General features: G+C 44.4%; 1 protein-coding gene across 1 annotated transcript; it reads right to left on the bottom strand.

Moving 5' to 3' along the window:
* Positions 1-1,186: 1,186 nt before the first annotated feature.
* Positions 1,187-9,941, bottom strand: tbx2b (T-box transcription factor 2b). The gene is made up of 7 exons (XM_084558501.1): positions 9,179-9,941; positions 8,013-8,280; positions 6,294-6,440; positions 4,978-5,054; positions 4,703-4,872; positions 3,584-4,167; positions 1,187-3,027 (listed from the first exon to the last, which is right to left on the bottom strand). Exons 1-7 carry the CDS (start codon positions 9,535-9,537, stop codon positions 2,578-2,580), a joined length of 2,055 nt encoding a protein of 684 aa, XP_084414627.1. The 5' UTR covers positions 9,538-9,941; the 3' UTR covers positions 1,187-2,577.
* Between the last annotated feature and the right edge of the window lie 1,123 nt (positions 9,942-11,064).

Below are 11,064 nucleotides of genomic sequence, written 5' to 3' on the forward strand. Positions count from 1 at the left end.
GAGGGGGTCTCTAATTAGGAAGCGGGGCGGTGTGGAGGCTGTGGCCGGCAGGCAGGCGACAGGCGCCGGGTCCCGGACAAAAGGCTGTCTGCTGCCCTAAACTCCCCCTGCTTAACCCTTTAAACCGAGACACACAAACACATCCACACACACACACACACATTCACACACACTGCGTCATTCTCTCACACAGGCCTCATTGCACACTTCACATTTCTAACGCAGATAAACACCAAGAATCTGAGGCTACAACACAAGAAGAAACTGCCCCCCCTCACACACAAAAAAAAGGCAAAGCAATGACATAGGGGCCGCTCACTGCATGTGTAAACATCATGAAATATTTAACCTATTATAAAGCCATGCCGTTACATTTATTTCCTGCGTGTAAAACATGTTTAATGGGGGATTTGTGCTGCAGAATGTGCAGGCCAGTCTGAACACTCCCCGCTGCACTTCCCTGCCGAGTTAAACGGGCAATAGTTAAAGTTTCTCTCCGGCTCCGGAGGATGTGTGTGAGCGCAGCAGAGAAAGCTCTTCCTATAAATACTTACACTGCCCGTCTCTTTCTAAAAATACAGCCGAGCACACAATACTAAAGGAAATGCTGACTGACGGTGACTGAGGACCTTCTCGGAATAGACACGGACGGCCCTGCGTACAGGAGACAGGCCCGATTTAACAACCGGCCGGCGCAAAACTGCAGAAAATACAAATAACAGTGGAAATCCTTCCACGGCGACGCGCGTTTTCCTAAAGCCTAAAATAATAAAAACACAGTGTCACGTTTATAGCTGTAGCCTTAATGCAAAATTTCTACAAACATTTTTCACCCACAAATTTCACCACGCGGTTTAAATGTATTTCTAATAACATACAGGCGGAACCCAATGATATTTTCTTATCAAATTGAGCAAACCACATACAAAACCTTTCCAGTTAAATGTGTGGCCGACAGAGGGCGCTCATGCCCCGCGTCCCAGCCCGTGTGTGGCTGTGTGTGTGCGCGTAAAATCACAGATTTCATTTTAAAATGCTCTATTTTTATATTATCATAACAACAACACTAATAGAATAATAATAATAATAATAATAATAATAATAATAATAATAATCCTACAAGATTTCAGCACAACAATTTTTTATTGAAATTGTGAGACAATCAAAAAAGAAAAAAATCCCGAAAACGAAAAAAGAAATAAAAATAAAATACCCGGACAACCAGCATAAACAAGATACTTCCATCTTTAAATATATTTATGAATAGATATGAATGATGCGCCCATTGGAGGAATTGCTTTGAATGTCTCCTGGCTGGAGTGAAATAACCTGAGGTGTTTTTGAATCCATGTGGAGCTCTTTCTCTGTTCCTCTCTATTTGTCGTGGATGATGCAGACTAAAACATGGCACACACGTCTCCTAAAAAAAAAAAAAAAATCAGCGACGCTTCATACACAGTTTCTTTTTTTTTTTTTTCAAACCAACAAGCGCTAAATAGCTTTCATTTACAGTATATGTTTATGTAAAATTGGGGCAGAGGAGGAGGAGGATAAGAAGGGGGAAGGGGGAGGGGGAGTTCATTTCGAAATATATACACGCTAATATACAGCCTTGAATAAATTAATACCAATTGCATATTCTTGGATCTTAGCTTTATTTACAGATTTTTTTTTAATTACATAAATAGTTCAGAAAGATTTTGTCTGGCATGAAATGATAAGCGGCTCTTTCTGTCTGCCCCTCGGAGACGGAACGTTCATCTTCCATCCCTTTTGAAATGATCAGACCTGCCTGTCGTGGCGTGGTGAGACTCTTGTTCAGGACCTTACTTTAAAAAAAAAAAAACACACACCGGGCCTGGATGCTCAAAATGCTTCAAGTCAGAAGTCAGCACACACAGTGCGCCGTGCACTCTGTGGAGCTGCATGCTCTCAGGCAGGTTAGACCGATATATGGGGCCGATACTGGCCTTGCATGGTGCCTCTGACAACGTTTGACTCATTATATTCCTGTAATGTCAGGATTACTCTCTATTACACATCTTTGAACTTAAGTGGTTGGAGTTTCTTTTAATTTAATAACATTTTATGTTTCTTTAGTGTTTTATCAACTAAATTGTTTCCATCTTCTTTGCACATTTTATTTATTAACTTATTATTGTTTCTAAATTGATTTTTTATTTTTTTTTTGTATTTTTATTGAATGAACGTAGAAATGTATTCCAGACTTCCTTGGGCTGTTAACCTGCCTTCACGAGCTGCTGACCCCCAAAACAGTGGGATTCTTGGTCGCTTCCGATGATGGCGGAAATGTCTGACAGGCTTTCAACCCTTTCAAACAGGTCAGCTCTGGAGGAAACCTTCAATACTTGTGAATTTACAAAGGATAAATATAATTATATAGACTACACTTCTGTCTACCTGCAGCTTTGTTCCGAAAGATATTAGTAATTGGCCTTCATCAACCCTCATCGGTCAAACCCTCATCCCAGTCTCTGTGATGTGCTGTACAGGACATATGCACTTATAGTCCTCTGGTATTCAAGCCAAGTGTTCATCCAAAACAGAGTGTCCTAATCACTTGGGAGAGTCTGCATTTGGGGAGGGCTCCCTCTGGCCCTCCAGGCCGCTCACCAGTCTCTGGATGCTCTGCAGCTCATTCACAGAGTCCTTAATGGAGGTTTTGGGAGATACAGCCCTTCCACTCAAGCCTCCTGTCTTGTGGTTGCTGTGGTGCTCCGGGGCTGGGCTTGTCTCCCTGCTTCCCGGTTTGGAGGATTCTGAGCTCGGGTTGAGGCTTCCCGGCAGGCCGGTGGTGAGCAGGCTGGAGGTCTGGGGCAGTGACACCGGGAGCTGGTAGGGGTTGAAGCGGAGCCGGGGCCGGGAAGAGCCCAGGAAGGGGTTCCTAGAAAGAGGGCTTGAGGTGCTGGTGGCTGGGAGGGCTGAGGCCGAGGCTGCTGCTGCAGCTGCCGCCATGTAGGTGTAGGGGTACGGAAAAAGACCTCCGAATGGTGGCATGGGGATGCCCTGGAAGATGAAGGAGGAAAGACTTGTTGGAATCACAATTGTACAGAGCACTATTTCCAGTCAAATAATCTCAGTCATGATATATTATTTACAACACACAGATAGATGAGTCCCTTCTGATATTTAGACTTTGCAAGACTTCTGTTACTAAAGCGCTAAACTTTTTTTAAAATTCTGAATGCAAAATAAACAGCTTATTCCACAGTCAACTAATAACACCTTTAAAAATGAATCTGATGATTGTACTTTTTATTAATTCCTCAAGTTTCAGCAAAAATACACAAAGGTTCCACATGTTGCATGCATCAAGTAGATTAAGTTTAGCATTACCAATCATACTTATTTCCAGGACTAAATTAAACCCAGCTCTGATCCATGCAAGGTAACTCTTAGCACCGTGTAAGGTGAGATTTATAGTAACACAGCCCTGAAGTAAATTAAATCCTGTCTACACTCTCAACTTAAAGCTCCAGCTTTCCTGTCCTACTGACACCATATGAATGCTACAGGTGTAGAGACAAACAAAAACATTTTCTGAATGGATGACCATCCTTACCTGAGAGGCTAGCATGTGCTGGGACAGATGGAAGGGGAAGGGGTTAGGGGTTCCTCCTGTGCCCTGGGCGGAGAGGCTGCCGTTTTCCAAACCACTTGCTCCGGATACAGAGGCCAATAGATGCCCCATGCCCATAGCAGAGAAGGCTCCAGGGGCCATGGCAAACTGCCCGGGGTGAAACAACAGCGGCGATCCGGCGTTCAGAGGGTTAAAGAACTGCTGACTGTGCAAGCCAGACAGAGCCAGGCTTTGTAAATGGCTTGGGCTGAAGTGCGAGGGGCTCTCGGTCTGGACCATGAGAGGGGAGAAGGCCTCCTTACTGGCACTAATGCCTCCAGCCTCTGAGTCCTTTGTCAAGGCATCAGTGGTGTCCTTCCTGTGCCTGCTCTCTGCTTTGTCCTTCTCAAGGTTCCTTATACTGAATATGGAGTCGTCCTTCTTTTCAGCGCTAGGCCTTTCCCTCACTCGCTCCTCACACCTGGAGCTGTAGGGGGACACAGGTTCAGGTCCCGGGCTGTTGGAGGCGGTGCAGCGCTCGTCGTGATTCTCCAGCTCCTGCTCGCTGTCAGTGCATGTTTTGTCATCTAAGATGCAGGAATCAAAATAGGAAAAATTAGCATGAGCACCATTTATCACTATTACTATTCACACGCACATACAATGGCATTATAAGCCTAAAACATCTATCCTCCATTTTAAATGCTTTTTATATTTTGTTGCTTTTTTATTAATTTATTTTTCTTTATTGCACCTTTTATATTAGCATACATTCCAATTAATTAACAAAAATAAATAATAATAATTAAAAAAATATTACATATTTTGCACACATTAAACATTAAAATTAATATTATTCCTTCTCCAACAAACAGGCTACAGTCCCTAATATATTTAGCTGGCAAAACGAATTATTATTATTATTATTATTATTATTATTATTATTATTATTATTATTATTATTATTATAGCCTTATAACATTATTTAAATAATGATGATAAGCTTTAATATTATCAAATTGTTACATTTAAGCTTGTATTCTAATATCTATATCTAATAACTATAAATTATAGTTAAAACCCCTGCTCATATAGAGGCCCCAAAATGAAAAATCAACTCACCTCGACTGGCCCTGCTGAACCTCAGAGGGCTCGTACCAGTTCCCAGCGGGGAGTGGACGGTGTCCCTGCCGGCCGGAGCCTCACTGGACGATGCGTCCGAATCCGCCCCCTCCCTGTCAGCCTTGCACTGGTCCTCGTACATCCGCAGCGATGGCATGGTCAGTTGTTTTCTGTACATTAATAATAATAATAATTATTATGTGTAATTGTGACCTTTGAAGAGATGGTGGACACACACACACTCATTTTGCAGGTGTCTTGAAGCACTCTCGTACCTTTTCTCTCTCCTTCCATTCCCCGTGTCTCTGAATCCCTTCGCAAAAGGGTTGTTGTCAATCTTCAGCTGCGTTATCTGTACAAAACACAAGGAAGTAATTAATTTATGCGGTATTTTTACCACAATAAAAGCGTCAAACCCACGTTGCCGGGGCCCGCTGTCTCCACCTGGCACATGTGTAAGAAATAATGTGTTTGGATTAACACACACAACCGGCGAGTTGGACAGGAGCCACCATAGGCCTTGGATTTGCATTATTAATAAAAGCGTAATGATGGGGCGTTATTCTCATAGGCCCCTGGAGAGAAATTCTGCCACGAAATGTTAGTCTATGGGGCCACACATGCCTCGGATCCCCAGGAAGAAAAAAAAAAGGCAGCGGGAGCAATACTTGAACAGATGACTATCATATCAATAATTAATAATGCGGTTTTGGATCTGTGCGCCCTCACGATATGTCGTGGTGTGTAGGAGAGCGGCGCGGCTCCGTTTCTGCGCACGGACTCGGCGGCAGTAGCTTGTGTGGCTCTTGCGGGAGCTCCTAGGTTCCTGGAGGCCTCAGTGGCTGAAAGACACCCTCTCTGATCAAAATTGGAAACGCCTGAAGCGAGAGGTTGTCTTACAGCATCTGTCCACTCTGGCTGGAGGCTGACCAGCCTTTTAAATGCCTTCTAATCGATGGTGACTCTTTGCCATAAACTTTTACAACAAGACCCCCGCTCCTTACCCCTCACCCCCACCCTCTGGACACAAGCCCCAATTAGCTTCATGGAGGAGGAAAAAGGACAACGAAAAGGCTTATAATAATGCCATCAAAGAGCAACACACATCCAAAGCCTTGATTCAGACATGCTGGATTCTATCAAACTCCAAATCAGAAGCCGCTAGCAGACAGACAAGAAGACAAAATAATAAAATGGAGCAAGTGGACATGTCTGCCATGTCTGCCGCCGCATCACAACAAAACCCAAGACGCCCTCCTGCATTTACACGCCTAATTTATACACTTCTGGTCAAGGTAATAGGCCATTCATGGACCGCGGATAGCTGATAACACACACACACCACAGAACACACACAATTTGAATTCATAGTCAGATATGTCTGCCGCCCTCACAAATCCAAGGAAAGCAGCAATTAAAAAAAATCAAGTGGGACATGGGAGTCCTCTGCAGGGAAATTAGGCGACCTACAAAATCAGATTAAGTCTTCGGGGGTTGGTGGCGGGGGGAGGGGAAGGCATGTAGGACATTTATTATGCAAAGTATAGCAGCCATATTAGAGGCCGTCTGCTGAGTGTGAACAGTGACTCACCTTGTCGTTCTGGTACGCTGTCACAGCCACGAACTCCGTCTCCGGGAAGACGTAGGTCCTAAAGGTGCTGTAGGGGAGCTTCAGGATGTCGTTGGCCCGCACTATGTGGAACCTCGGCTGGTACTTGTGCATGGAGTTCAAGATAGTCTGGACCAATACACAGAAAAAGCACAGCTTCGGAGTGAATATCACCGTATGTTTGTGACTGATGGTAAAACTCAGCTCTAGTCAGGATATGTTGAGGCGGATCATCCAGCGCATTGTTATTGATGCTGTTATAATTACTGTGTAAGCAGACTTGTCTGTAATTAGCGCGGGGCAAAAGGGGAAAAAAAACCTCACCAGGCCACACATGCTGCCATGAATTATCAGAGCAAGTCGTAATAGGCTACAAATTTCAAATTTACCAGAGTGCAGACATTTTACAAGGCTGGAATTACAGCCTGAGGCCCTATTTTGACACACAGCGTCAAAGACATGTATTTAAACACAAAATAATATCCAAATATATATAATATAATATATATAGAGAAAGAGAGATCACTTATGCAACGCAAAATGCAAATATACAAAAAAGTGTTAATCCTAAATAAATAAAATATACAGTTTTTATTTTATTACTGAGATTTGAATTTTACAACTTAGACTATAGCCTCCATATGAGCTGCATGCGTGCGTAAATAAGGCCTGTATATAAAAAGCCATCCTGCCTGTATTCAATTAGAAATTATTTACTCTTGCATGTTGCGCTTGCATGTTTCCAGTCGAAAGCACCTTCTGCCTGACAGTAAAATAGACATTTTCTATTTGCTCGTGGGTCGGTTATTCTTTGTTATGGTTTGTGCATTTTATTATTTAACAGATAAAATTATGGCACATTTTGGAAAAAAATAAATAATAATAAAAAAAATAAATCTTAATAAAATGCTGCAAAAATCCAAAGATGCAGAACCCAGGGCACACTTTGCCACAATCTATACTATACTATACTATTAGGTTTCATGGTGGAGGGACGTCAGTCTTATTGGCTCTGGCTCAATCATTTCACGTCATTTCTCTCTGATCCGACTTAATGATACTCCACTAGCTCCTCAGCCTCGCCAACGCTCCGATATTATGTTTATTTTATTATTATTCTCAATTCAACCTCGGTTAAAAATAAAGAATAATACAAATGTTTGGTGAGGAGGCGCGGAGGTGCCGTGGCCTTTACACCTTGAGCTGCGGCATCGCAGCCTGCTGGACCTGGCTTTAGATAGGAGCTGGAACGCAGGAGAAAAATGCCGGCTGATGTTATTGTGGAGAGCTGCAACGTAAGCTTCGTGTTGGAAGTCAAGTGGCGACAAAGTGGCAACATCTTTGGACTCATGCTCTGATATTTTGTAACGCATTTATATTTTAAATATATGTATAGATGCCTTAAATTCCCTGCTTTGTTTTTGTTTAATTTTATTTTCCCTTGTTCATACTTTCCCTGCAGTATCCATTTTCTTTATTAGTTTGAAGCTCTGTTTTTATTTATTTTCCATTTTCACATCATGATCCTACAACCCACTTTATTCCATATGCTTCATAAAATTTTCATTTGATCTTAAAAACAGCTTAACCTCTCTTTTATTCCAGCAGCCCACACTATGTGTGTACAGGATATGCACATGCAAACTATCAACTCAGACAAGAAGGAAAGGGGGGAAAAGTCAAAACTCTATCTGTACTTACAAATCCGTGTTTGTCCGAGATGTTGTTGGTCAGTTTGAGTTTATGGAAAGCAACAGGCTTGGCCATCCACTGCTCGCCAGTGGCCGGGCTGTCCGGATGGATATACATCCTCTTGGGCATCTCCGGGTCGGCCTTGCCTGCCACCATCCAGCGGGAGTTGTGGAACTTGTAGCGGCAGTCGTCCGCCGCCACGATGTCCATCAGCAGGATGTATTTGGCTTTTTTATCGAGCCCGTTTATTCTCACTTTGAACGGAGGGAACATCCTCCTGCGGAGGGAAACACACCGAGAGTTAACACGCCGCAATTTAACCAAAACACAAGATCACATTGTCATGAGGCACTTGAACAAATCCGGAAAAAAATAAGGGTTGAATGTTACAGGGGGGGAATAAAAACAACACGCACTTCTGACCAGTGGAAATATTGTAACTGTCAGATATTATTATGTTTCACGCAATTAGGCGACAGCAACACAGGAAAGCCCATAGTGTGTGCACGCAGGCGTGTGTGTGTGGTGTCTCTGTCCGCCTGCGTGTGTATGTGTTGTCCAAGCACTCCACTACAAAGCTGAACAGTATATTTATGACCACACCACTTCACGTCCCTGGTTTTTGAAGTGACAGCCTGTTTATAAAATCCAGAAGCTCTGCTGCCTCCACAGAATGCAGTTTGGGAGATAAAACCTGATTGAAGCTCTGACCACATTTTCACCCCAAATATCCCAAATATGCCCTTTGATAAATGTGAAAGTATGCCTAAATTACAAAGAGTTCCACATAAAATGGGGCTTTGTTTAGGCTACTGACCAACAAACGCAACTCTCAGATGTAGATAGAGTCAGAGTTATAGGCCTGGATCTGGATACAGAAACCTATTTCGTGTATAATTTAGTAACGTGATCGTGCAGCCTTGTATAGTTTTCTTGTCCATTTATAATAATAGTGGAGCAGAGTAATAATCGGTGGTAAAAGAAGTACGACAGGCAAGGGCCTGGCGCACAGGCTGCCATTTAATAACGCGAATAAATGGCTTTTTAGCTGCTTCAGCCTTGTCAGCTGCGGCTTATTATTCGCGTGTACACACTCTAAAGGAGCAGCTTTGGATTTCTAAAGACGTATCCCCGGTGTTTCCGTAAGAGGAAATATTTTTTCTGACAATTCTTACCTTCCGGACTTGGTAATAACCATCTCCGTCCCGAGTTTATGAAACTGGTCCCAAAGATCCTTGGCTTCCAGTGTAACTTTTGGGTCGTCGTCCACTTCTTCCTCGGGTTCCAGGCTTTTCATGCTGCGGAGATGAGCCGCCTGATGGTGGCTAAGGGCCGGGTGGAGCCCAGCCTCCGCCGCCCCGGCCAAGCCGTGGTCCGGGATGGGCTTGGTGAGCGCCCCGGGAGGCAGGCTGAGCGCCGGGAAGAAGGAAGGCTGCGCGGCCGCTAGAAAGGCGGACATGGGGAAATCGGTCGGCCGGTGAGCGTGGAAAGGGTGATAAGCCATTGCAGTCCCTGTAAAAACTGGATCTCTCATCGGTGCATCCACAAAAACCGAAGTGAAATATTGGATATTTTAGTGGTATCTCCCCCAACCCAGAGCCAGTGTAGGTCCGCGCTTCGCGAGCAGTTAGTTTCTGTGAGGCGGTACAAGAAGAGTGCAGCGCCTTGTCAAACACGCAGCGTGTTGTCAGGGTGAAGAAAATAGCCCAGAGTTGCTGTTGATGTGCGTTTCCTTTGGTTCGTCCGCCGAGTCCTTCAGTAGAAGCGGCGCTGTGAAGGCAGAGCCCGGCTGCGCTGTGTGTCTCTCAGAGAAATAAGCTGTTTCTCTGCTTCAGTCATCCCACACTGACTGGAGAGATGTGGCCTCGTTCACTGCAGATCTGTGACTATCTCACATGTCCTTCCTGCCTCCATCCCCAGCACTAATGAACCAAGCCCCTTTGATTGCTGATTTTACGCTTTCTGGACCAATTGTGGGCCCCTATAGGCGTGGTTCTGACAGCTCCGGCCAGACTCTGGAAGAGGAGGGGGGACAAGAAGGTGTCGGAAGCATTAGCAGTAAGAAAACATGTCAACAGAATAAAATATTAACCAATGACAGGAAAGATCGGGAAATCCCACCCCCATTTCCAAGCCAAACACCGGGTCTGCCCTCAGTTCTTGGCCGGTGGAGGCATCACCTCTCTCGGCTTGCGTTTTTACAATGTCGCCTCCGGAGAAACCAACCTGTCCACAGACCCACTGTCCTAATATTCACCTTTACACAGCGGAACAGCTCCAGTTCTCCACATTAACTACTATCTTTTAGAACAACTCACAACAGTTATGCGGAGGCTCGCAGCTCATCCTCTGCATTCCGGAGAGATTTATTCAAAGCGCTGCTGCTCTCTCGGTCGCTCTTTATAATAACAGACTTTGTAATTATTCCATCGGCTGTTTTGACGCTTAGGCTGGATTTGCCTCGCACTAGTCCAGACTATGTTGCGCTGTGTGTGTGTGTACCGACTCCAGCCTCAAACCGCCCCGGCTTCCCCAGTCGAGAGCCATTTATCTGTGCGTTTTCCTGGTCGAGCTGACGGGAAGGCAGCAGCAGCGGCAGCCGCAGCCGCAGCGGCGGCAGTAGCAGAGTAATAAAAGCTGGAAAAGACAAACCCCGGTGCTGCGTGGAGCAAAAAAACTGAGGAAGCCAGATGAAAGATGATGAGTGAATTTTGAGAGAGAAATCAGAGAGAGAGAAAAAGCGGTGAGTGCTCACTTCGATACAAACTCTTCCTTGTTTGGCTGCAGATAAAGTTTACAAGAGTTTACTTAGAGTTGTATTTTTTATGTTATAAGGCCTGTTATTACTATTAGTATTATTGTTTTTGCTGTATTTGTAGTTGTGTTATTCATGCTGTGTGCTGTTTGACTTCGTGCTGATTTTTCTCCAGTGTCTCGTTTGTACAGCCACATCAAACAGTCGCAGCGATGAGATGATTTAGTGCTCAGTCTGAGCTGAGGGCAGGCCGTGGTAGCGTGTAATCTCCGACAGGTTGTATATTGTCAAAACCAGGGACAGTGC

The sequence above is a fragment of the Chelon labrosus genome, assembly GCF_963514085.1.
Source record: "Chelon labrosus genome assembly, chromosome: 13".
NCBI classification, from domain to species: domain Eukaryota; kingdom Metazoa; phylum Chordata; class Actinopteri; order Mugiliformes; family Mugilidae; genus Chelon; species Chelon labrosus.

Excerpts from the sequence above, each read along its gene's own strand:
- tbx2b (XM_084558501.1), bottom strand. The coding sequence starts at position 9,537 with ATGAGAGATCCAGTTTTTACAGGGACTGCAATGGCTTATCACCCTTTC. Across the intron at positions 4,168-4,702 it reads GTTCAGCAGGGCCAGTCGAG|ATGACAAAACATGCACTGAC; the intron begins GTGAGTTGATTT and ends CCTGCATCTTAG. Across the intron at positions 3,028-3,583 it reads AGCACATGCTAGCCTCTCAG|GGCATCCCCATGCCACCATT; the intron begins GTAAGGATGGTC and ends TTCATCTTCCAG.